The sequence below is a fragment of the Pseudochaenichthys georgianus genome, chromosome 8 (genome assembly GCF_902827115.2).
Source record: "Pseudochaenichthys georgianus chromosome 8, fPseGeo1.2, whole genome shotgun sequence".
NCBI lineage: Eukaryota > Metazoa > Chordata > Actinopteri > Perciformes > Channichthyidae > Pseudochaenichthys > Pseudochaenichthys georgianus.
Window position 1 is genome coordinate 32,838,087 of NC_047510.2, and position 27,199 is coordinate 32,865,285.

Here is a 27,199-nt window from a genome sequence, read left to right on the forward strand (position 1 = left end):
ATGTTGTGACACTTAAATATGTCCTGAGGGTCGTATGAACATCTAAACGTCCCCCAGCAGTTCCTAAGATGTAGAGAAACCTCATCACATGGTGCATGCGCAGCACAAACACACATACATCTTCCTATGAAAGAATCTTTGCCTTTAAATAATAGAAGTGAAGTGTGCAAAAAAGGACGGCAGTGAGCGAGTGAGTGTTGAGGAAGTGTCAACAGTGTGTCATTAGATGTGGTCCTGGAGGGCCGAGCTGTCAGTGCTGAGGCCCCCAGAGAAAGGCTGCTTTCTTGTCTATTTCTGCCCACTGACATAGTAGTGCAGCGGCTGACATGTGGTCATACTCTGTCAGATAGATCGTGAAGAGACTGATGGACAAAGAGAGGGGAGATGGCCAGATAGATTGACTTGAAGGCAGTCCGTGCTTCGCTGAGAGCCGTGTGACCTGAAAACAGAAAGGTCGTTATTGGCCATTTTCAGAAGTCATAAGGCCACATGGTGCTGAGATTTTTTTTAAAACCCACCTGGGATGTGGTTGAATAGTCAAGAAAACACGTCCTATGTCTTCTGTTCACCACTTGTGCTTGACCTCGTGACGTTTTCCATTAAAGGAGATGTGAAGGACTTAAGGAAAAGACCTTTGACCACACAAGGCAATTATGCAACAGCAGATGAACTAGCAAGGACTACAACACAATATGTCAGTTAAAGATGTAATTACAGGAGGTACTGTATGTTGAACACTGATGAATGTGAGGGGAAAGGGTGAAGATGGAAGGATTTCTTAATTTCGGCTTGTCTGGAGGACGAATTGAAGGAGATTCAGTGAAGGGGTTCGGTTTCAGTCGTTTGTGTAGGGAGGGAGGGATAAAGGTTTGAATTAGGGCTGGTCACCTCAATTAATCGTATTTTAATCGCGATTATGGCTTGCAACGATTACGAAAACAACGTAATAAAACGATTATTTTTCATTATTATTATTATTATTATTATTATTATTATTATTATTATTGTTTTTCAGTTGAGTTAAACTTAAAGTCCAGGGTAATCAACTGTTAAAAACATACTGTTCAATTTTCTTTCTCCAATAAATTGATGTTTTCAAAGTAAATGGATAATCGTTTTTAATGATCGTGATATCAATTATTGACCCAAATAATCGAGATTATGATTTTTGCCATAATCGAGCAGCCCTAGTTTGAATGTATGTAGACAGGGAGGGTTGAAGGGATGTATGGTGGGAGGGATAAAGGTATGGAAGAATGTAGGCAGGGATGAAGGGATGTAGGGTGGGAGAGTAGAAGGTACGTAGGGAAACTTTTGTACCCAGCCCTTTGCACACCACTTTAACATGTAAAGAAAAGCTTGACATGTTAAGTAACAGCAGCCAGGATTGAAGTGTCAATATTCAGTGGAAGAGTTTGACGAATGGCCGATAGTGATGCTTGGGAAACCAGTAATTGAGCAACACTCCCTTCGTTCTGCACAGCTGCTTTAATGCGTACCTTGGGGACGGTCCTGAGCTTCTTTATCAGCTCTTCAAGATTTGTTCATTCACCAGTGGTGTAATTTCCGTTGTTCATTAAGTGGTCGCAACCCTTACATGTACAAAACGTAAGACCCTGTACAACAAGGACCTATGACCTGGCAAGCATAAGCATATTAAGTCTATATTTAAGGATCCCTAAGATAAAAGACTCCTTGATAAACGTGCCCAAGAACCGGTTAGCGCCGACCTGATAAAACCCTGACAGCGTTGAACTAGAGCTGAATGATTGGCCATTAAAAAGAGATAAACGTTGCACACTAGGCTCCGCACTGGGCAACGTGTCATCAATTAAAAGCGTGTTATTTGTCACGAGTTAATTATATTATCAATAATGGCAGCTTAATATAAATGAACGTCATTATCAAAATGTCAGCCATGTTTGAATGGATGCACAATAGCCGAAGTTTCATAATGAATCAACTCTTCTGTAGCTTATCTCTAACCAACGAAGAAGACAAGAGGATCAGTAGGGTAGAGAAATACTGTCCTGCACAACTCTCTGAAGTTATTTTACTTTGTCATATCAGTCTGTACGTATGTTTTTGTTGTTGGTACATCTAGAACCCTCCTACTGCCTTCGTTTCCCCCTTACGTTGGTGTTCGCGGTCAAATGTGACCGGTCCTGTTTTAACTGCTATTACATGAACACAAAAACCATTAATCATCACCAAATGTCTTTTAACACCCTTTCAAACTGTACATATTGTGTCAGACTACTGGTAGGCCTATACATGAAGAACTGCAGTAAATATACAAAGAATAGACACTGAACATGTATTGCGTGTGCCAGGTGTGATCCATGTGGGGGGAGGGGCGCATAAGAGCGGGAAATGTGTCAAATTGTTCTGTGTGTGTGTTTGTGTGCCAGGTGTGATTCACATGGGGGGATGGGCACATAAGGGGGGGACACATCTTGTGTGTGTGTGCGTGTGTGTGTGTGTGTGTGTGTGTGTGTGTGTGTGTGTGTGTGTGTGTGTGTGTGTGTGTGTGTGTGTGTGTGTGTGTGTGTGTGTGTGTGTGTGCGTGTGTGTGCGTGCGTGTGTGTGCGTGCGCGTGTGTGTGTGTGTGTGTGTGTTTTATCTGAACCGGATGGTTACTAATTCCTTTTCTTTATGGCGGTCCGGATCAGGAACACCATAGTGTTACAAAGTTGACTAAATCATCCACAATTCAATGAAAGTGGTGATCAGCCATTTTACATGTTGAAATGTCTGCTGTGAAGGATATCATGAAGCCTTAATGCAATCGAATGTAAAACAAAAAAGGTATGATTGATGAAAGTAATACATCATCAGATTTGACCCGAAGGAGGGTTAACGCAACTTTTGCAAAAAACTATTTTTTTTTTTAAATAGTTTTTTATAATTGTTACATTGTTTTGTCCCTTTCTTACAATTGATCTCCTTTAACTGTTATTATGTATGCACCATATACACAAAATAAATGTCAATGTATTGCAAACATAGTAAAAGTGTTTGTCTACCTCTTTAAAGTCAAAACTGCTCCACCAATTGATCAGAGATTGTAGGTCAACCCTGTGAGAAACCATGAATCAACCATAACAACATATTAACATCATCTCCAACCCCAACTATGAACAGTGAAAATGAATTGTTACCATCACATCGGAGATACAGGGTCCCACGATTGAATAAAGTTCGACTGAAGCGCCAGACGATCCTCAAATTAAATACAGAAGCCGCGTTCACACTGCGGTACTTTTCCCACAAAGCTTCATGCGAACTTAGTTCATGATCGCGTTCACACCAAAAAGAGCCGGTACTAAAAGTAGTTCATGAGAACCTTTTTACCAACACACGAAAGTCCCTGCTGGAGAGCAGGGACTTTCGAGCGGCTCTTTTTTGAGAAAAGAGCTATATTCCTGATTGGCTGGGCGAATTGCAAACCACGCCCCGTAAAACTCCCAAAAAGTTTTGTGAAGCCGCCATTTTATTATCCTCGCATTAGCATTATTAGCATTAGCATTAGCCCAGCGCAGAAACGCAGAGAGACTAACTTATGGCAACACAAAATAAAACATGGGAGCGGTGGAGATGAGGTGGTGTCGGCGTTCTGGCGATTTACTCGGAAGGCTTCAGTAGAAGCTGCTGGGACTCCCCAGCAGCTTCTACTGAAGCCAGTCCCCAACTCCGGGGACTTCCGGCCGGGGACTCCGGGTGGCAGTATACGCCGTGAAGTGGGTTGCGGCCTGCCAGTAAACCCAAAGCAGAAGAAGAAGAAGTGACGTCAGCGGCTTCATTTGCCTAATCCACCCCCAGGGACTTTTTCTGGTGTGAACGTGATCTGAACTTAGTTCATGCGAACTAAAGAGTTCGCATGAACTAAGTTCGCATTAACCTTTGTGGGAAAAGTACCGCCGTGTGAACGCGGCTAGAGTTAAATCCCAGGACAAATGTGCATTTCATGGTCTTGAGCTCTTCAGTGATTGTGATGTTATGGTAAATGTGTGTTTTTCTTTGTATCGTGTCTTAATATTTATCCTGGTTTGATGTTGCAAATGGAGCTGCTGTCAGGCAAGTCAAATGTCAGACTTGATCTGTTGAGTGTTATCGTAGCGTTATGTGTAAACCTGCTTAGAAATCAACGTGTTTCTGATTCAGGAAGACGGGCTTTCTGGCAAACAGTTGAATGAGCTGATGGACGGGGTGAAAGGTCACCTAACCTTCAACTGATTGTCCATAAACAGACAGATTGTCAATAGATAGCAGACAGACGGACAGATAAACAGACGTAGAGACAGAGCAGAGGCCAACACACGGTGACAGACAGTCCTTCAGACAGACAGGCGGACGGACAGACAGATAGAGAGAGAGAGAGAGAGAGAGAGAGATGAGACAGAGAGAGAGAGACAGAGAGAGAGAGAGAGACAGACAGAGAGAGAGACAGACGGACGGACGGACGGACGGACAGACAGACAGACATATAGACAGACATATAGACGGAGGGACGGACATATAGACAGACAGACGGATAGACAGACAGACAGACGGACGGACGGACGGACAGACAGACAGACAGACAGACATATAGACAGACATATAGACGGACGGACAGACAGACGGACAGACGGACGGACAGACGGACGGACGGACAGACGGACAGACAGACATATAGACAGACATATAGACGGACGGACAGACAGACATATAGACGGACGGACAGACGGACGGACAGACAGAAGGACGGACGGACGGACGGACGGACGGACAGACAGACAGGATGGGGGGTATCATCTGCTCTCTGAGTAATCACGTAGTGTGTGTTCTGTCTCTTGGATAGTGTTCAAAACACTCATATAGACGGACGGACGGACATATAGACAGACAGACGGATAGACAGACAGACAGACAGATGGACGGACAGACAGACATATAGACAGACATATAGACGGACGGACAGACAGACGGACGGACGGACAGACAGACATATAGACAGACATATAGACGGACGGACGGACATATAGACAGACAGACGGACAGACAGACGGACGGACGGACGGACAGACAGACATATAGACAGACATATAGACGGACGGACGGACATATAGACAGACAGACGGATAGACAGACAGACAGACAGATGGACGGACGGACGGACAGACGGACATATAGACAGACATATAGACGGACGGACAGACAGACGGACGGACAGACAGACGGACGGACGGACGGACGGACGGACGGACAGACATATAGACAGACATATAGACGGACGGACAGACGGACGGACAGACAGACGGACGGACAGACAGACAGACATATAGACAGACATATAGACGGACGGACAGACAGGATGGGGGGTATCATCTGCTCTCTGAGTAATCACGTAGTGTGTGTTCTGTCTCTTGGATAGTGTTCAAAACACTCTGTATATCCTGACAGAATTATCCATGGCTCCTCGCTTTAGCTATCTCCATCTGTCCGTCTCTTTACTTTACCCATCTGAATCCTTCCATACCGGTCTGTTCTTACTGTTACGTAATTGTTGAGGTAATTACCGTCTTTTAATAAATACATGAATACATTCAAACTTAGTTAGCTACATGTTTTGAAATAAGACCTTTTCTTTTTTATGTCTGGAGGTATGTCAATCGATTGAATTATCTAATTCAATTCAATATTTGAATCCATGTACAAAGCCCCGCCTCCAATTTGCTTCTTCTAGGTAGCATCACATATTTTTCGGCTCAGTCGAGTGAATGGAGAGAAAAATAAACTCAGCTTTTAGCTAATTGTACTACATGTATGACTCAATGAGGTACAAAGGCCATTCAAGTATTCACACTGCGTATCTGATTTTGCTCAAAAAACGTAATATGCTGAAGTAAGCGACGGATGTGTCTTTCCCAATGTAAGTCAATGGGAAAAAGTGTTTTTGGGTACATTGACGTCACATTGACTGACCCGGAAGTTGTAATACCACCGTTTGATCACTACAACAACATTCAGACTGTTAAACACCTGGACTTTTGAAAGAACATTCATAACATTCATCTGTTAGCAACTTATAAATATCAATATTCCAATTACTTGTATATTGACTATTCTGCACTATTTCTACTATATTGTATTTTATTTTATTTACTTTAGCTATTATCTGTTTTATTGTGTTGCACTGTTGGAGGAGCCTGTGACCTAAGATGTTCATTGTCATAACTATACTGTAGCTGCTGCACAAAGGACAATACAAGCCTTGAACCTTGAACCTTGAACCTTGGACCTTGAAATGTTCTGGCTCACTTCCTGGGTGTTTGTTCCCCCTCCTTCTCGCCATCTTTCATTATTCCACACCTCCTCTAATCCTTCTCTCATCTCTTGTCCTCCCAGGTCTGCTTTCTGTGTCCTACGACGAGTGGGACTACAACCTGGAGGCCCGTGTTCGTGACGGCGTGGCCATCATCACCATGGCAACGTCCACCATGATGATGGACCGCGGGCCGCACACCCTGCTGAAGTCCGAGTGCCACGGAGCTCCGGACAAGAAGACCCCCATCTCAGGCAACCCCAACGAAGTGCTCAGGTGAGGGGAGACTGGGGTTAGTGTGTTAGTGTTCACTGAGAGCCATTCTAAAACATCACTTGTTCAACACAATATAAGTCTAGGAGAGGTGGGAAGTCGTGCAGTACAAATACTTCGTTACTGTACTTAAGTACATGTTTCTGGTATCAGTACTTTACTCCACTACTTATTTTTCTGAGGATTATTACTTTTACTTCTTACATTTTGAAAAATACCTGTACTTTCTACTTCTTACATGTTGAACTCAAATACCTGTACTTTCTACTTCTTACATGTTGAACTCAAATACCTGTACTTTCTACTTCTTACATGTTGAACTCAAATACCTGTACTTTCTACTTCTTACATGCTGAACTCAAATACCTGTACTTTCTACTTCTTACATGCTGAACACAAATACCTGTACTTTCTACTTCTTACATGTTGAACACAAATACCTGTACTTTCTACTTCTTACATGCTGAACTCAAATACCTGTACTTTCTACTTCTTACATGCTGAACACAAATACCTGTACTTTCTACTTCTTACATGTTGAACTCAAATACCTGTACTTTCTACTTCTTACATGTTGAACTCAAATACCTGTACTTTCTACTTCTTACATGCTGAACTCAAATACCTGTACTTTCTACTTCTTACATGCTGAACACAAATACCTGTACTTTCTACTTCTTACATGTTGAACACAAATACCTGTACTTTCTACTTCTTACATGTTGAACTCAAATACCTGTACTTTCTACTTCTTACATGTAGAACACAAATACCTGTACTTTCTACTTCTTACATGTTGAACCCAAATACCTGTACTTTCTACTTCTCACATGTTGAACACAAATACCTGTACTTTCTACTTCTTACATGTTGAACACAAATACCTGTACTTTCTACTTCTTACATGCTGAACCCAAATACCTGTACTTTCTACTTCTTACATGTTGAACTCAAATACCTGTACTTTCTACTTCTTACATGTTGAACTCAAATACCTGTACTTTCTACTTCTTACATGTAGAACACAAATACCTGTACTTTCTACTTCTTACATGTTGAACTCAAATACCTGTACTTTCTACTTCTTACATGTAGAACACAAATACCTTTACTTTCTACTTCTTACATCTCTGAAGTCTAGATGATGAGGGGTGCAGCGATTATGTATTTTTGTCGGCTGACTCGGGAACTTATCATCACGAGGCCTCCCTCGACAAAAAGCCGATGGGAGTTTACCGTTGGACTTTGGAATATGTCAGAAAATGGGGCAAACAAACATTTCTGATATTAGATTTAATTGCATTTAACGGACACTTTGGTCCAAATTGACGTCCTATAAGTAAGCGATACACGTTCGGTTCAGCAGAAACCTTGAGACATTAACACCACTTTTATAATTGTTGAGGCATACATTCGATTGCCAGAACTAAAAGGCTTAACCATTTTGAAGCCAGACTTTTTATTTGTACCATAGTATTTCTACACTGAGCAGAATGTGCTTTGTTCAGTCAGTAATAATAATAGTTAAAATGTAAAAAAAAGTACATATTGCACATCAGTAGTGTCACAGCTTTGGTGTCTCGATGCTGGCACACTCAAATCACATGCACCTTTCATCCCTTGCACTGTGATCATCGCCCCTCTGTAATAATACCCTACACACACACACACACACACACACACACACACACACACACACACACACACACACACACACACACACACACACACACACACACACACACACACACACACACACACACACACACACACACACACACACACACACACACACACACACACACACACCCCTTCTCAAGCCCCCATCCTGCAGGAGACCCCCCCCCCCCAGCTGTCCGTCTCAGCAGCAGGTCTTTTGAACTGTTCGTGCAGCGCGGCGTCGCTCTGCTCGATGCCTAATTGGTCCCAATGGCGTTTGAGTCGAGGAACAGTGGCCCCTGTCGCGCTGCAGAGCTCAGCATTGTGATGCGTTCAGGGCCCCTCGGCCACCCTGCGTGTGTTAGATGTAGCTGTGTGTAGTTTTCATTGTGCTAAAGAGAAGGCCGGATGTGTGCGTAGGTATGAAAGGGTTTGAAAAGCAGCGCTCACAAAGACATACATATTCTCGCACTGACTCACGCTTGTATTAAGTCGACATACATACACTATTTTAGCTTGGTTTGAAATACTGATTGTGCCTTTGGAGAGATGCCCATATGGGAGGAGCGTGTCAGGGACTATTTATCCAAACGCATCTATAAGAGGAAAGGTTAGCCATACACTCACGCAAGGGCACTTTGCTCAGGATCAGATGTGACGTGTGGATATGACTTGGACCCAAAAGCAGAGACTTGACAACAAACAAAGTTTCAAGGTGTTTAATGAACAAAGGTAATCCAAGGCAGGCACTGACGACAGGCAGCTGGCTGGCCGTAGGAAGTTCAAAAACAAAGCTGCGGGAAAAAATGTTCCCGACAAAAACTCAAAAGAAAACAAAAGAGACTGCAGGCTGCAGAAAGGCACTCCGGACCGCGGAGCAGCATGCAATCCTCTGGCAGAGAAGCGAGGTGAGGGCCCGGCTCCTAAAGAGCAGGTTCATCATGAGAGAGGGGACAGCCTCATCTGCAGCCAGGAGTAACCAGACACGCCCCCTGTCACACGCCAGCCCTGCAGAGACGGAAAGACGGAGTAGTGAGGGGTAAAAGGAGCACACAACAAGTAAAACACAACAACAACAAAAGCCCCATGCCAAACATAACATCAGATTTGCTATCCCGGTGCCAAAATGGTGGAAAGTCCGGCATCAAAGTCTACACATCTTCCGTGGCAGACTAAAAAACGCCTGTTTCGACTCATCCTTGGCCATTACAATGATACAAGTACACTTATAAGGTCTCTCTTCTGTACGTAGCGCTGTCTCCGTGTGAAGCTAATGCAGTAGCACTCCATCTGGTTGGGCTTAAAGACAGGAAAGGAACCGGCAGGATTATTTCCTTGGGGTTTCTTCATGGTTGAACGCACTTTGGATACAAGCATCAGCTAAAGCTAATCTTATGTAAAGTGTTATAACTATGGGGGTGACACATGTGACGGAATACGTTTTAACATTTGGAAAAAACGCACAAGGTTGGAAATACTCCTGTTGCTTTGTTTTTTGTCGATGTCGGTTTTAAGTATATTTCTTTGTATTTTATCTTCTTGGTTAAAAGCCCCAAAGAAAGCCAACCAGACAGACTCCGTTGCTTACTTTCTTTTCTCTTCACTATATCTGTAAAGCGTCATTGAGCACCCGTAAAAGCGCTAACAAATTAAATCTATTATTATTATTACTTCAATCAGCCATTACTACAGAAAAGGTAGTTTGCACATTCAGCCTCTTGCAGCAGAATCAGAGCCTGGAGAAACGCACCTTGTTGGATGTGTCATCGCTCCGAGTCCAACGGCATGCTGACCTCGGCGCTTCAGTCCGTTCCAATAAACTCCTCAGATGTCATTTCAACTGGTCGGTCTGTTCGGCTCTGAGATAACCTGGAGTTCATGGCAGCTGCTGTTGTCCCAGAATGCACCTGTTCTTCTGGCGTCTTCTGCTCAACCCTACTGTGGTTTCTTCTTCGTCTCTTGACTCTAAAACGCTCCGCCATGTTCCTCTCTGTCCTCTCTCACCTGTTCCTCTCTGTCCTCTCTCACCTGTTCCCCTCTGTCCTCTCTCACCTGTTCCCCTCTAGTCTGCTTTCATACTCCGCTTTGTTCCGCTTTGTTCTCTTCTGTCTGAAACGGCTCTGCTTCATCCTGAGGTGAAGAAGTGCTCTGATGTTTCACTTTAGTAAAGGTAGTACTACTGCAGCAGTGGCGGTTCTAGCACATTTTACATGGGGTGGCAAAGGGGGGGCAAGAGGTCATGCCAGGGTGGCATGGGAGGGCGGACAGCACGTGGTATTTTATACTGTATATAACCTATTTATTGTTAATTCATGCCCAACACAAGTTAATGCACGAGAGACACAAGGTGTTCAGACACACAATCGGGTGCCCTTTGAGTCCCCCAAGCTTACTTCAATCATTTTAAATGAAAGGAAACTACAAAATGTATTTTAAAGCAATTAATTAATGGAACAGGTTGTTTTGCATTACAATGTAAAATTAAATATATATATTGTTTTTAAAAAATGTGTTGTCTTAGTATTAGACAGACATATTTGCATGTGCTCACTAAGCATTATTACATATTAATTTAATATTAAACAAATCAAAATGGCCAATTATTCAAAAATGTTGCTGCTAATATAATCATATGCTTGTCAACTTTAACTGATCAAAAATCAATTCTGAAAAAATACTTGAATTATCTATGAAATTGCAATAATGACACACGCTCCCAGGGGAAGCTGATCCATAGGTGCTGGGACAGCTCGCTCCCTCTCTGCAGCTCTGTGAGCCGCGGTCTGTGTGAACGCCGCTCCGCAGTTTAATGCAGGGCCGTAGCTGCGTTTTTAACGGGCCTAAAATGATATTTAAAATGATTCACTTTTAACTAATGTAATGCTTGTTTCGTTGCTTGAGAAGCTTGTAGAAATAGTGTAGGTTTGTTTTAGTACAGTTTTAAGGGAACAAAAGTTAGGGGGGCAGCTGGGGGGGCAAGGCTCTACAGTGGGGGGGGGCAGCTGCCCCCCTTTCCCCCCGTAGATCCGCCCCTGCTGCAGTGGGAAAATACTCATTCAATGTTGTACTCAAGTATGACGCATTTAGAGTCACATTATTGTACTCAAAGTAATGCGTTGTGCCTCCCTTAATGAACGCACCAAGTAAAGGTGGGGTTTAGTTAATGACTTCGTATCATTATTAATCAGCTGATTTATATTTTGAATTAAAAATAATTATCTGTAGAGTAGCAAGTATAAAATTTGCCTAAAATGTTCTCATTTCCTTTCCTCTCTTCTCTTCTCTCCTCTCTTCTTCTTTCATTTCCTCTTCATTCCTCTCTTTCCTTCCCTCTCCTCTCCTTTCCTTTCAACTCATTTCCTCTCCTCTCCTCTTATTTCCTTTCCTTTCCTATTCTTTCATATCCTCTCCCCCTCTCCTCTCCTCTCTCTCTCTCCTCTCCCCCTCTCCTCTCCTCCTCTCCTCTCTCCTCTCCCCCTCTCCTCTCCTCCTCTCCCCCTCCCCTCCCCTCTCCTCTCCTCTCCTCTCTCCTCTCTCCTCTCTCTCTCCTCTCTCCTCTCCTCCTCTCCCCCTCCCTTCTCCTCTCTCCTCTCCTCTCTCCTCTCTCTCTCTCTCTCTCCTCTCTCCTCTCCTCTCCTCTCTCCTCTCCTCTCCCCTCCCTCTCTCTCCTCTCCTCTCCTCCTCTCTCCTCTCCTCTCCTCTCCTCTCCCTCCTCCCCTCTCCCCTCTCCCCTCTCCCCTCTCTCCTCTCTCCTCTCCTCTCTCCTCTCTCCTCTCTCCTCTCTCCTCTCCTCTAATCAACTTACTGTTAGAGATTAGATCAGTTTGCTCTGTAGAGATCTTTGGCCTCGCTGCCTTGACTAAAACTGTTCTGTGATAACCTTTGTCTTCAAGTGGTCAATCGGCAGATTAGCGTTTGGCCGTCAGTCTATAAACTGCAGAGTGAATGAAGCGCTGGTTGGTTGTTGGGATGTTTGACCCGTTATGCAGACGGTTCACTGCGGAGTGAATCAATGGACGAGTGGAAAGGGAAGGGAAGCAGCTTGATCAGAAGGCTCTTTTGGAAAATGTCAACATTGTGACTTAGTGGTGGAGAATGGCCTAACCCTAAACCCTAACCCCTAACCCTAAACCCTAAACCCTAACCCTAGCAATAGCTTAAATAAAGCCTACATCGGGGTTACGGGATGACCTGACTCTCAAAAATACCTTAAAGGTGGGGTGGGTCATTTTGGAGAAACCAGCTCGAGTGCGCTAGCATTAGAAAATACACAACCGGAAAAAATCTGCCCCTTCCTCACAGAGCTCCTCCTCCAACACACACGAACGCGCACATGACCAATGAGGGCACGAGGTAAGTTTGTGCCCCGATGGAAGGCTGACAGGCAGGTAGGCCATCCAGTTACTTTAGCCGGGCCGGCTCAGATGATTGGTCGTGCTTTTTACAGGTCCACGGCTTCCACTGATGATGTTTCTTTATGGATTTTTTGTCAAAGCACTTAAGATTTCATTGCTATCGGGATGTTAAGAGCACTCCATGAAATATAACAAAAAGTGTATCTCGTGCCGGTTTCTCAAACTTACCTACCCCAGGTTTTAATAACCCCACAAATCTAAATAAACTTAAAAAACAATGCTTGAGAAAAATGGGACCAATTACATGTTTTAGCCTTGTCCCATCTTGCAAACGTTCTGGGTCGATTGACACAACAGGATGAGGTCCATGTGGAAACCAGTTCAAGCCCATTCGGACTGAGCCTGCCCCCTGACTCTGTGCTTGTTTCTATTAAACTTGTTCCCGCAAAGCAGTTGACAACACAAAGACCACATTAAGGAATGGATATAATAAAAAGGAGATTCAAAAATGTAAACAAATTAAAACATAAAGACACACCAACAACATCGAAGGCGGGGCTCAGGGCGAGTGGTGGATCTCCCCACATCAACGAATTCTGTATTCGACACATCTTAGTATAAGGATTGGGGGGCAGCGATTACATACAGCACCGTGGAGCAGTGCCTTGCTGATAGGCACCTTGGCAGTGGTTGGTAGCTTTAAGGGCTTGAACCGGCGACCCTCCGGTTCTTAAGCCACGTCGCTTAAGTAAGTACAATTTATTTGTAAAGCGCTTCTCTCAGACAAAGCATTACAGCATCATACGAATGAAGAATACACAATACATTTTGAAAAACACAAACATAGAATAAAAGCACACAAGTTACCAAACAGGAAGGTCTGTACATGACATTTTAAAGAGTACAGACTCAGCGTTCCTTAGTTTAGGAGCCACAGCCTCGAGCGCTCGATCACCGCGGGTCTGGAGGCGAGTACGTCATACATGCGGAGCTCATCGAGCACAGCGTGGTGCTCCAGCTGTGTGCAGCAGTCTGATACTCGGGGTTGTGACTAATGGAGATGATCACACAGGACTTTGTAGTGTGCAGATCACAAACGGGGGATGCATAGAAATATGTAAATCACATCTGGTTTTACATTTCAGTCTGCTGTCGAACGATGAAGAGTCGGTCACGGCCATCTCGTCGCCTTTTCAATCCGTTATACATTCACGCCGATCCCTCTCTGCTTTGCATTTCCTTAAAAAAGTCAGCGGGAAACCACGAGAGGAGGACGCGGCGCGGCGCTAAGTAAAGGAAGTCCAGTGTTGCCAGCAGTGTGACATCCAAGCTAAGGCCTGACAAATGAAGATAGCAGAAAGAAGAGCAAAGAGGGGGGGTGGGGGGGGGGGGGAGGAATGCACAACAGTGTTCGAATCATGAGTCTGACAACGGCCGCCCTGACCTTGCCAGACGTGGACGGGTTCCAAATCAGCTCAGAGTTGGAAAGGTGTCAAGTTCTTTTAAGCTCTGCGGACATTTCTGAACTTCTGTGGCCCGGCGAGGCTCTTCAATAGACTGTGTGTGTGTGTGTGTGTGTGTGTGTGTGTGTGTGTGTGTGTGTGTGTGTGTGTGTGTGTGTGTGTGTGTGTGTGTGTGTGTGTGTGTGTGTGTGTGTGTGTGTGTGTGTGTGTGTGTGTGTGTGTGTGTGTGTGTGTGTGTGTGTGGTTGTGGTTGTTAGGGAAATACTGAGTGTCCTCTTCCAGTCTGAGAGTAGCATGCTAACAAAGGTATCCCAACTCTGTGAACATGACAGGATGTGAGATAACCTGGAAGAGCATCAGGACTGTTTGAGGCAGATGATAGCGATGTGATTAACATGATGACTCAGCCTCTATGGAGAGAGACATCAAGCATGCTCATTTCTGACGTGGAGCTAATCTGAAGTACACGTTGAATACTGCTTTCTGTTCCTCCATCTTGTGACTGTGTGACTCCCTCTCTTGGATATCAGCGTGTGAAGGACACTGCTCAGGAACTAGCTGATGCTCTGTATGTGATGACTCCTCCTTTCTGGAGAGGATCCCAGATACATGGATCCTGTTTTGAAGCTCAAGCCGGAGACCAGGGATGCTTTCCTCACATTAGTGTACTCCTAAAGCAGCGCGTTGAGCCAAGGGACGAGTGTGTGCCAGCGTTACGGACAGCGTTTCCACCTGGGTGTTAGTGATGCTATTCCTGTCTGAGTGTTAGAACTGGAGTGGGTGTTTATGGGCCAGTGGGAGGCGTGTGTGTGTGTGTGTGTGTGTGTGTGTGTGTGTGTGTGCGTGTGTGTGTGACGGGGTCTGATTGGATCTGGGTCAGGAGGCTCCTGCCCTCTTTCTTCCCTCTTCTTAATTTATTTGTATATCACTGTTGCTTGTTTATTCAGTTCTCTAGTTTTATTTGTGAAGCGGTGTAAAACCTCCAGAGCAAAGTGCGGAGAAATACATAACATATACACCATCACACAGCGCACGAACCATAACATAATAACAGTCATATAGTAAAACCAATAGACCATTTAAAAAGCAATAAAGGCAATTCTCTACAAAGTGTTGAACTCTAAGGAGAAGAGGTGGGTTTTAAGAAGCGATTTAAAAAAGATAAAATAATAATTACATTTTTTTTTTAATCACTATAAAAAAAAATCATAAAAAAAATATTTTTATTATTTTACAATAAGTTTATAAAAGGTTTTCTGTAAGTACTACAAGAAACTGAAACAAAGATAAATCTCATAAGATGCCATGAAATGAATGAAATCTTGGGTCTAGCCTTACTGTTGTGGATCATATGGATTAATCTGCATTAACCAATCAGGGCAGACTGGGCTCTGGTTTCAGACAGAGGGTGAAAAGAAGTGCTGCAGAACAGAGCTTTTTGAACATTAACACATGCAGACATGTCACAATAGAGGAACAACATGCTGCTTTAAGTGCTGTCCATCATGTGTCCAAGATAAACCAGGTTTCACGCTCTCCTCCATTAGCACAACGTACTGCACTGTTTGCACGTTCACTTCCCGCGTCTGAACACACACACTGTAGATGCATTCGTGTGCAAACACACACGCACCAGATTCACACCTCCATCTGATTCTCACCACTCCAACTTCCATTCTCTCGATCTGCCATACGGGGCATGTCACCACCCTCCATATAGATCCTCTGCTCTGTACGAGCCAATAAGGACATTGCACAGCAGTAATTGCTTAGGAGTGTAACTCATGACTAATTCATGTCAGGGTTAATTTATTAAAACTGACTTATCAATATTTCACACAACTCCTCCATTATTCACAGCTGAACATGCGCTAAAACGTATCTGTGTCAGGGCATGCGTGTGTGTGTTTGTCTGAGTGTGTGTTTGTCTGTGTATGTGTGTGGCACTTGTCGTTGAATGTAACTTCATAGATTTACTGACGTTCAGTACTCAATAAATTAAAAGGTAACATGTTTAACTTTAGTACATGTATTCTTCAGATGTAGTAACTGTACACATAGATTACATTAGCATATAAAACAAGAGCTTTTAAATATTTAGATATAAATTAAACTAGCCAACAAGTTAGTTTAATAATCATTATACCAATTGAAATTTGTTTTTAGTATCTATGAATATTTAAGTTATTAAAAAATAATTTTGCAATGTTTTTATTTGTATCAAATTGTAATCTAGAGAAACGTATTCAATAAGATCTTATCCTATTCAACGTATCGTAATGTATCTAATTATATCGTATCGTAACATATCGTATCGCAGTCGTATCATATCTTATTGTAACATATTTCATCGTAGTCATAACATATTGTATTGTAACCATAGACTGTATATATAAAGATTGTAACATATCAAATTGTAACAAATCCAATTGTAACATAACATAATGTATGGTATCATATTGTATTGTTACAAATATTATCGAATCTTATCAAATTGAATCGTTACGTATCATATCTATCGTATCCAATCATATCGTAACATAGCAGTTGCATTGTGCAGGAATGTGCTGAATACCCAGAGAGATGTACGAGTTTCACAGTATTTTGGAGGAGGAAATAAGAGAAGTCGGGTCGGTGTCACTCGCTCTCCTTCTCCAGGTGGAGACAGCTGCTGCTCTTTGAATTTAGATTCACCGACTGCACATACAGTGAGATTCTATGCGCTGCAATCTGACATGTAAGAGGGCTTTATAAAGTGTGTGGGTGGATGTGTGCATACTAGCATTCTTAGCGTGAACGTTACTTAATGCCGTCTCATGACACATACAGTAGAGACAGCTGGTGGGGGCTGCAGATTTGTGTTTACATGTTTATTTGTGTTTCTGGCATGGAAAGGAAGGCAATAAATGTGTCTTCACTTTTTCTCCGAGCCATCAGAGGACTGACTGGGCCGATTCCAGATGTGGATGTACTAGGGCAGCTCAATTAATCGTATTTTAATTGCCATTACGATTATGGCTTGCAACGATTACGAAAACAACGTAATCGAAATAAAACGATTTTTTTTTTTTTTTTTTAAATTATACTTAAAGTTCAGGGTTATCAACTGTTACAAACATACTGTTAAAAAAAAATTATCCAATAAATTGATATTTTCAAAGTAAATGGATAATCGTTTTTAATAATCGTGATATCAATTATTGACCCAGATAATCGAGATTATGATTTCTGCCATAATCGAGCAGCCCTAGGATGTACTGTGTTCTCCCCAGTTTAAAGCTCTACAAATAACTGCTGAATAAACCCTCACTGTTTATAGGGATAGTGTTCCCCTAAATCAAATATACTGTATATTTGTACCTTTAATGGCAATTAATCTGAGCAGCAGTCACAATCTCAAATAATTGTTGTTTTTTGGAGTGCTTTAACCAGTGATGTTTTGCGCTGTTTTAAAAACCTATATGGTTGAAGGGCATACATAAAAAAAAGAAATGCAATTAAAATGAACACTAATACATTAAAGAGGCCCTTTTTTGGAGGTTTTCCCTTGTATTGTATAGGTTTTAGTGCATGTCAATGGTCTGCAAAGGCTAACATCTCTGTTACAATCACGCTTCTATTGGCTAGCGCTCCAACACATTATACGTGATAGATTAAGGGGCGGGACGGCAGTATGAGAACAACAAAGAGCCTTTTGAACATGAAAGCATGGAGACATGTCCCAGGTAAATATGTGTCCAGTTTGACTAGAAAACAGAGCGATGCATTGTAATAGTAACATGCCATCACCCACCCCCCCCTCTCTCTCTCTCTCTTGCACCCTCTGCGAGATTACCGTCTCCATAGCAACCCAGCAGATTGGCTTGGATGTCACAGTGGTTGTGGGTGCCATGGCAACACACATATGCTTGTGTTTCGCTCCATTACAACGTGTGCAGGATACAGGAACACACACATACATATACACACACACACACTCAAACATGATAGGGGCCTCACATTGTTGCACGTAACAATAGCTCAGTGCTAGTAAAGATTAAAGGGGAGTGTTTGGGGGGGGGGGGGTGCTGCAGCTTCATGTCATTTTGCAAATGGCTCATGATTTATGCAGCAGATTCTGTGCACTTTGAATCAGAGCCAGATCTCTACGGGACGGTCAGCCGGACGCTCAACACAGCCTGTTGGAAACATCAATATTTAATACAGGAAGTAGAATCAGGAATGTGGTTACAGTAAATACTGAAGTTACTACATTATTATAATAATAATAATAATAATAATAATAATAATAATAATAATAATAATAATAATACATTGGATTTGTATAGCGCTTTTCCTAATGCTCAAAGACACTTTATATAAAATCATAAAATAAAATAAATGATGGAGTACACAGGATACATAAGATACCCAAACTGCAGACCTATTTTTATTAATATTTATTTATTCTGTCTTGTGTGAGAAGATGATGTCCTATTTCTTTCCTATTAAAAATAAATTGAAATGTTCTTTTTTATATGATTATGTTTGTTTATTTGTTGTATGACATTTACATCATACTTTCCAGTCCTTTATTTGTATCTTGCGTCTCTACTATATTAAAAAAAGAGATTCAATTTTAATTAGATAAACTAAAACCCCAAAAAAACAATTACATTTAAATTAGATTCACAAATGGCAGACTGGGTTAAAGGCACAACTTAATGATCAGGGCTACAAGAACAACTAATTGATATGATTCACCATATTGGAGGGATTGATCATTATTTATATATTAACATGACAGGATGGTTTCAGAGGATCTGATCAAGACAAAAGGATTCTGCTGGACATGCATGTGATCTTATGTCTGTCCCGTTCTTTAGACATCTTTTTTATTATTATTTATATATATATATTCATCTACATACACAGATATATATATATATGGTGTGCAGGGTTATGATGAGGCAGAGTGTTTCCATGGAAACAGTCAGAGGGAGGGAAGAGGAGAGAGAGTAATGTGTGTGTGTGTGTGTGTGTGTGTGTGTGTGTGTGTGTGTGTGTGTGTGTGTGTGTGTGTGTGTGTGTGTGTGTGTGTGTGTGTGTGTGTGTGTGTGTGTGTGTGTGTGTGTGTGTGTGTGTGTGTGTGGGATGACAGTGAAGTGATTTGAGTTCACCTGACTTAAACATTCCTGTTCTCATATACACACACTTACACACTCCCACGTACATTCACCATAATCACTGCAAGAGGATACAGTGGTGTGTGTGTGTCTTTATGCGTCTGTGTCTTTGTGTGTCCGTGTCTGTGTGTGTGTGTGTGTGTGTGTGTGTGTGTGTGTGTGTGTGTGTGTGTGTGTGTGTGTGTGTGTGTGTGTGTGTGTGTGTGTGTGTGTGTGTGTTTGTGTGCTGTGTTTAGTTGAAGAAAGGTGAAATTATTTTACCTGACAGAAACAATGCTGCTTTCTCTCTGTCGCTTTCTCTTTCTCCTCCACACAAACGGAAGCAGACACACACACACACCAACCCAGTCTCACGGCATTTCGTGTTATAGTCACGACGTTTAATCTATTGATTCGTGTTCACCAACATGATTTTACCCTTTTTTCGTGTCACACAGAACGATTTATTTTCAAAGGAATGTATTTCTATTGGTAGTATGTTTCGTGCCTGCAACACGTCTTTTTGTCCGGTCGGGTCTTGGAATACCGGAAGCTGTGTGGTTCATAAAAACATTTTCTTACTCAATATCAAGCCACGATTATTGTTTTTAATTTAAATCGTATAATGTCAGACTTCTCTTGTCGTCTGTGAGGAAAAGAAATGGGGCTCAGAGCCTCAGGATACTGAAATCTGTAGTTTTTTAAATATTTTTTTCTTTCTAATTTGTTATTCTTTTCTAAATAACACACTGTTATTTACTCACCAATAACACACAATTATCCTTGTTTTTTTTATTTTATTTTTTATTCTTTAATCCTGTGCTTTTTTGCCGTTCCTCAGGAACTGAATTTCAAAATAAAATAACCGGAAACAGACGTAGGCTTATATGGGACATTTCGAGCATCATTGAGATACACAGCCACTGAACTGATTACCCAAGATCCTCAGCTATGGTTTAAGCTTGGTGATTGAATGTTTTAACAGCAATGTAAGTTGGGATATGGTGTTTATGCAATATGAAATCCAAGAAACATTTCCGAGTTTAGGATAGCCGAAGACACTACACTATCCATAATCCTCAGCTATCGTTTGGGACTACAGTCCCTTTGCTTGACAAACCCTGTGATTAATGGGGTTGGATGTTGGAGTGGCAGTGCGCCAAGGTTATGCCAAGCCGGTGACTTTATTTTGAAATTCAGTTCCTGATGAACGGCAAAAAAACCAGAGATTATAGAATCAAACAAATAAATAAGAACAAGTATAATTGTGTGTTATTGTTGTCAAACCATATTCATCAATTACACACACACACACACACACACACACACACACACACACACACACACACACACACACACACACACACACACACACACACACACACACACACACACACACACACACACACACACACACACACACACACACACACACACACTGTGATCTGAGAAGCTGCCGTGTTATTATTATTTTAACGCCCTCTCTAGAACTCGCTTTGGGATTTGTCAATGGGACTCAAATTTGTGAATTTATATTTTATGATATTTTCTTTACGCTCCAAATGTAGATCTTTGAGGGCAAGAAAACAAATACTATAACAAAGATAAGCAAATCCTTCTCTCATACAAATGGTATGTACATGTATATAGTGGAACGATGGCTATCCTCGCTCTGTTTAACTGTAAAAAAAAGATCCCAATGAGAACGTATAATGCTCACTTTACTATATATATTTTGTATTGTCTCAACAACAAAGAAAAGAAAAGAAAACAAACTGTAGAAACCAGTCAGTGTTTCTTCTTCATATCTAAGCTAGTTGCTAACTGCTAACGACAAACACATATTTCACCACAAGGCCCAGTAAAAAGTGAGCCAATAGTTTTTACACTTATACAAATAAAACAAAAAGGGTAGACTGTTTAAGTTTGGGAGATGTAGTGGTGGGTTTTCCTACAGTTGAAGCCAAGCTATCTGTTTCTTGTGTTTCAAGGCTTTGTTTGTGCTAAGCTAACAGCTGCTAGCTTTAGCTTCATATCTAATGAACAGATCTGAGAGTTAAATCCATCTAACTCTCCGCCAAAAAGCAAGCAAAAATATTTCCCAAAACGACGTCCTTTAAGGTTGGACACATTGAACCGTGGATGTTTGGAAATATAAGATAAGATAAGAAGTACTTTATTGATCCCATATTGGGAAATGTTTGCTTTGCAGCAGCATTACAAACATTGCACATATGAAAATTCTCTGAAATGAATTCTCCTTATGATCTTAAAACCACCACTGCTGTTTAGCTGAAGAGCATCTGATGACTAATGTATATTCATGTATTTATGAAAAGCCGGCGCAGACATTGGCCGAAAGCTGTTTCCTGGCAGATGATGCATTTATGTAATGTCAGCAGGTTTGTCTGAGAAGGTAATGGCTTATCAGAGGATTTCTCGTACCATTAAACTCTAATGTTTGGGAAATAGAGTCATGATATGGATGTTTTCATCTGTTTCTATTACACATAAGGAGCCTGGGGATTTTCATGGCCATAACGACACTGTAGCTGCTGTGCATATGAACATAAAACCTTTGAATCTTAGAGTAATAAAATATTGCGTGTGAGTGGTTACTGACGGATGTTTTTCCAGGAAGTGATACATGTCTGAATGAGTGTCTTTTTCCTGGATGTTTCCCTCTGCAGGTACCTGATGAATGTGACGTTCGAGGGGCGTAATCTGTCGTTCAGCGAAGACGGATACCAGATGCACCCCAAGCTAGTCATCATTCTGCTCAACAAGGAGAGGCAGTGGGAGAGGGTGAGCAGTGAGTGTGTGTGAATAAGTGTGTACTCATATACAGGATACAGCTGTATCCTGTAAGTACAGTTCCTGGTTGGTGCTCGAGTATCTGTCCGTCTATCTGAATCTCTTATCATCCCATTTTCACTTTTTAAGCATTTGGAGCCGAAAGCTTTACAGACACTTCTCTGATTAGATGATATCTACTGGGTGAAGGTGCCTTTGAGCAACACTCTGCAGCTCAGGCTCCAGAGCGCTGGGGTAGTAAAAATGCTTGTGTGTTCATTTTTAAAAAGTTTGAGGAAGCTATAACATACCACTTATCATTTAATGAGTATTTTTACGTATGCATCCTTCAGTTTGCTTCTGCTGCACACAAAGTATTTCCACGTGACATTTTTTTATTATAGACTGTATACAAAGAAGTGGACGTGGTGTCACCCATGGGTTTATGAACCTTGGTTTTGAAGCCTTGAGTTAGGTATTCAGAGTTTTAGGTACATCTTGTTGTCATCTTGGTTTTTGTTGGCTGTCATCTTGGTTTTTGGCCTTATGTTATCATGTTTCTCCTTCCATTGCCATCTTTGTTTTTAGTGGTGTTTGTGGAGGAAACTTCTGTGTAGCAATGCAGTGGGAGTCACCGACTCATGAGACACGGGACACGCAGGCGTTCTGATGTCAAACACTGATATTTAATACAAGCATCGACCGGAGAAATTCACATCACAAGTCACACAGTCAAAGGTTCTGACTGCACGGGTGGTTTGCCATGTCAAATCGGATCAGCCTCGCATCTTGGTAGACCTTTTAGCTAGTTTACAGAGAGTCAAATCCACATATTGGGGATGGGCGTAAACACATCTGCAGACACAGGAGATGTCTCTCCCATCTCTGGAGCTTAGAAACTAGCGTTCTCACACTCGCAAAACCTCCCTATGCCCTGTAGGTCAAGCTGTAAAACCTAGTATCAACATACGACTGCATCAACACATTCCTTACGGGAGATTAGAAGCAGGGATGGTCGTAAATGTCAACACACAAAATAAGGTTAAATGTCTAAGGAGTAAAGACAAAATTAATCCCTAACAGTGTTCATCTTGTCTTTTGGCCATTGTTATCTGTTTTTTATTTACGACGCGATCTTCGATTTTTCCACCTTCTCTACTTTTGTTTTTGTCCATTTTTATATTGGTTTTTGAGCATTGTCCCCTAGTTTTTTGTGCAGTCGCCATCTTTGATTTTGTCTGGCGACCAACATGTTCAAATTGACTTTCATGACCAGAAAACACTTGTATCGTAAGAAAATAAAAGCTCAGACAACGTATAATGACAATTCAAACTTTAAATCGTTAAACGAACAGTGAAATGTAACCATAGTTATTGTGAAAGCAGCACCTTTTCACACCATACGTGAGACTTAGGAATAAAAAACAAACGTTATAAATGCACAGTCAGCTTTCCTCCTAATAAATGAAGTTTGAAGAAAGCTCTTATAGTACAGGTAGATAAATGGAATAGATTCTCTTAGTACAGGTGGAAAGCAGATGTTGGTGAAGCATACATTTAGAAACCAGCAAGCTTAAAAGTTTGAGAAACCGGCTCGAGATACACTTTTTGTTATATTCCATGGAATGCTCTCAACATCCCGATAGCAATGAATATCTGAAGTGCTTTGACAAAAAATCCGTCAAAAAATGTCATCTGTGGAAGTCGTAGCGCTGTAAAAAGCACGACCAATCATCTGAGCCGGCTAAAGTAACTGGATGGCCTACCTGCCTGTCAGCCTTCCATCTGGCACAAACTCATCTCGTGCCCTCATTGGTCATGTGCGCGTTCGTGTGTGTTGGAGGAGGGGCTCTTTGAGGAAGTGGCAGATTTTTTCCGGCTGTGTATTTTCAAATTCTAGCGCACTCGAGCTGGTTTCTCCAAAATTACCTACCCCACTTTTAAAGGAACTTGCTCCTCCTGCAAAGTCACCATCCTCCTCCTTCTCCTCCATTGTGTCTGCAGTCTGACCCCTTTGACTCGCCCTATTCTTTATTCCCTGAGTTTCTCTCTAATCTATATTCTGTCCTCTGATCAGAGAACAAGGTGAATCGCTCCTCTCCTCTCTCCCTTTCTATCTTTCTCCCCTTGCAGTCTGCACCTCCCCTTCTCTCCCTCCCTCATGTTTAATTCTTAGCTTGACTTCCAGCTGAACCACTTTTCTTGGATCCTAATGAGTTCCAGCTCCTACAACCATGCTCCTTCTGAAACTTTGTAGTGTGAAGACTCTGGAGTGTCCAGTCCAGTTTGCTCTCCTCCGGGCGGATTTTAACCCCTTTTTCAAACGGACTCCCTCCCCCCTTTTCTTTCCATCCGTCTTTCCCTTACTCACGCTTTTGTTTACCCCCTCCAGATACAACGAGGCTGCATTGTGTCTCGGAGATACAAATCCTCAGCTTGTCCAACCCAGGCAGCCTTGGCCAGTTTGTGTTCCCTGGAGTGCAATATATGTGTGTGTGCTCATTTACATACTTAACGAGTGTGCAGACTTTACACTCTGGCGCCTCTCTCCCGTTACACACTGTCCAATTAGCTGAAGATCCATGTCCACCCACATCTTCCTACAAGTTAAAGTGGGCATTTCGAGAGGAAAGAGCTCGTAAGAGGCGTATGCTGTGTCTCAAATGTACCTCTGCATTACAAAAGTGCGTCCCACTGCGAAATATAGCAAAATGAAACTATAGGCGCGTTCACACCAAGTACTTTTCCCACAAAGGTTCCTGAGAACTCTTTAGCTCTCATGAACTAAGTACAGACCGCGTTCACACCGGAAATTAGTTCCTGGGGGAGAATTAGGCAAATGAAGCCGCTGATGTCACTTCTTCTTCTGCTTTGGGTTTACTGGCAGGCCGCAAACCACTTCACGGCGTATACTGCCGCCCAAAGTCCCCGGCCGGAAGTCCCCGGAGTCGGGGACTGGCTTCAGTAGAAGCTGCTGGGAGTCCCAGCAGCTTCTACTGAAGCCTTCCGAGTAAATCGCCAGAACGCCGACACCTCCTCATCTCCACCGCTCCCATGTTTTATTTTGTGTTGCCATAAGTTAGTCTCTCTGCGTTTCTGCGCTGGGCTAATGCTAATGCTAATAATGCTAATGCGAGGATAATAAAATGGCGGCTTCACAAAAGTTTTTGGGAGTTTTACGGGGCGTGGTTTGCAATCCGCCCAGCCAATCAGACACAGGAACCTTTTTCTCCCACGAAAGTCCCTGCTCTCTAGCAGGGACTGAAAAGGGGGTAACAAAGGTTTTCTAGAACTAATTTAGTTCCTGGGACTTTTTGGTATGAACGCAACTAAATCGTAGTTCTCAGGAACCTTTGTGGGAAAAGTACTTGGTGTGAACGCGCCTTATGAGTACCTGGATGGTGCACTCATAAAGTCATAATGGTCAAAACAGTGTCTAACGCTGGACACTTCGCACACTCAGAGATCTAAATGGTTTTGTATCACTATATAAGTAACGTACATTTATAATGGTGTCAAAAATAAGCCTACCTTAATTGAATAGCCCTAATTTAGCTATCTGTAATGATTTGGCAACATGAACGGGTGTTAGCTGTGAGATTTAAGATAATGCTACCTGGATGGTTTATTCAAACCCGTGAAAAAGTGAGGAACACTGGACACTTCCCAAAATCAACGAGCGGTTCTGGTACCAGAGGTCGCGTTAACCGAATATTTTTTGAACAAGACGGACATATCTGAAAGCCGTCCGTCATGTTGACAGATTAGAACAATCTCAGAACAGCGCCAAAGTATCCCCGCAGCGGGGCTCCGGTATTATGCCGTGTTATGCATGCCCGCCAAAATGACGGGCAGCGAAAAAGTCTAGCGCAACCTGTGGTTGGTACATAGTGGAAATGGCAGCATTGTACTAATAAAAGTTATACATGTTGGTTGTTTCCCTGCTTAACGAACATACCACATACCATACCATGTTGAAAATAGGCCACCAATAACTGTAATGGGTTAATTGAGCAGTCTGCTAACACTTGTTGCTCGCTATCTAGTTAGCTAAGAGCAGCCATTATCATTTCCTGTGATGGCATAGCAGTTGTGTTCGATTTAAGAGAACGCTATACTCTCGAAAATTCACACATTGCGCACAAATGAACATTGTATGACATGGCAGTGTATTTAGGGAAGTATCCAAATTGAGACAGTGCAAGAGTTTCAACCTTTTAACAGTCAAAAGTTGAGTGTGGTAGACACACTAAACGACCGCCATCCGGGCTACATCGCCGAAGTTAGGCGATGAATACGATTACTCCGGTAAACACAGCACTGTACTTATAAAGAAACACGTTTTCATTATTTAAGAAATGTATCACTATACTAGTGTCACAAAGAATCCATCGTTATTTGTTTTGGTTAATTGAATAGTCTTTTATGATTTGGTACCGTGAACGATTGTTGCTAGCTAGCTAGCTAACTAGCTAACACTGGCCATCATCACTTCCACTAAAGGCCCAGACAAACTGACACCAAAGAACACGTCCCGATGGAACACGACTGTCGCCTCGCGTCTCTGCGTCTCTGCGTCTCCTACGTCTTGGCCATGTGTCGCACTGGAACACACCGCAAAGACTTCAGCCGACGGCCAAGTAGCACGTACGAACCGCGCATGCGTGAGTGGCAATAACTCTCCTTACCAGCAGGCGGCGGTAGTGTGTAGTCGTCATTCAAAAGAGGCAACAACCGGAAGACAGACTGCGTGATAACCGAGAGAAGAAGAACAGACTGCGTGATATAAACAAACAACAAATAGCGTGTGCGTTGGTCTTCGGTTTCTTCATTCCAGATCGCTATGATGAAAAATAAACTCTTGCGTCCGGCTGAGATGAAAATGAAAAACAATAGCTATCTCTGTGTTTGCCTTCTTACTCGTTTGTTTGCGTCCCTCACTTCCGTTTCGCTTCTTGTGCACTGATTCGCTAGCTGAACAGCCAATCAGAGTGATTTCTTTGACCGACAGCCTTTGGCCGATCGGGACACCCCAATCTGAGTAGGGCGACACGACGCTCATCGACGGCCAGACATCTATCGACGGCCGAAATCGGGCCTGAAGCAGCTTTATGCGATTTGGAAAAACACAAAATGGTGTTCAAAGTGCTAGTTATGGCAGTCGAAGAGAAATATCCACATTTAGACACACCGTGATTTTCAACC

The 27,199-nt window shown here is 42.5% G+C and overlaps 1 protein-coding gene across 1 annotated transcript in view; it reads left to right on the forward strand.

Annotated features, from left to right (window-relative positions):
* grin2ba (glutamate receptor, ionotropic, N-methyl D-aspartate 2B, genome duplicate a) overlaps nucleotides 1-27,199 on the forward strand; it is a 238,127-nt gene that overhangs the window by 151,392 nt on the left and 59,536 nt on the right. The window contains 2 exon segments of the mRNA XM_071204120.1: nucleotides 6,391-6,583; nucleotides 21,892-22,006. Of these exon segments, the coding sequence (XP_071060221.1) occupies nucleotides 6,391-6,583; nucleotides 21,892-22,006 (308 nt within the window).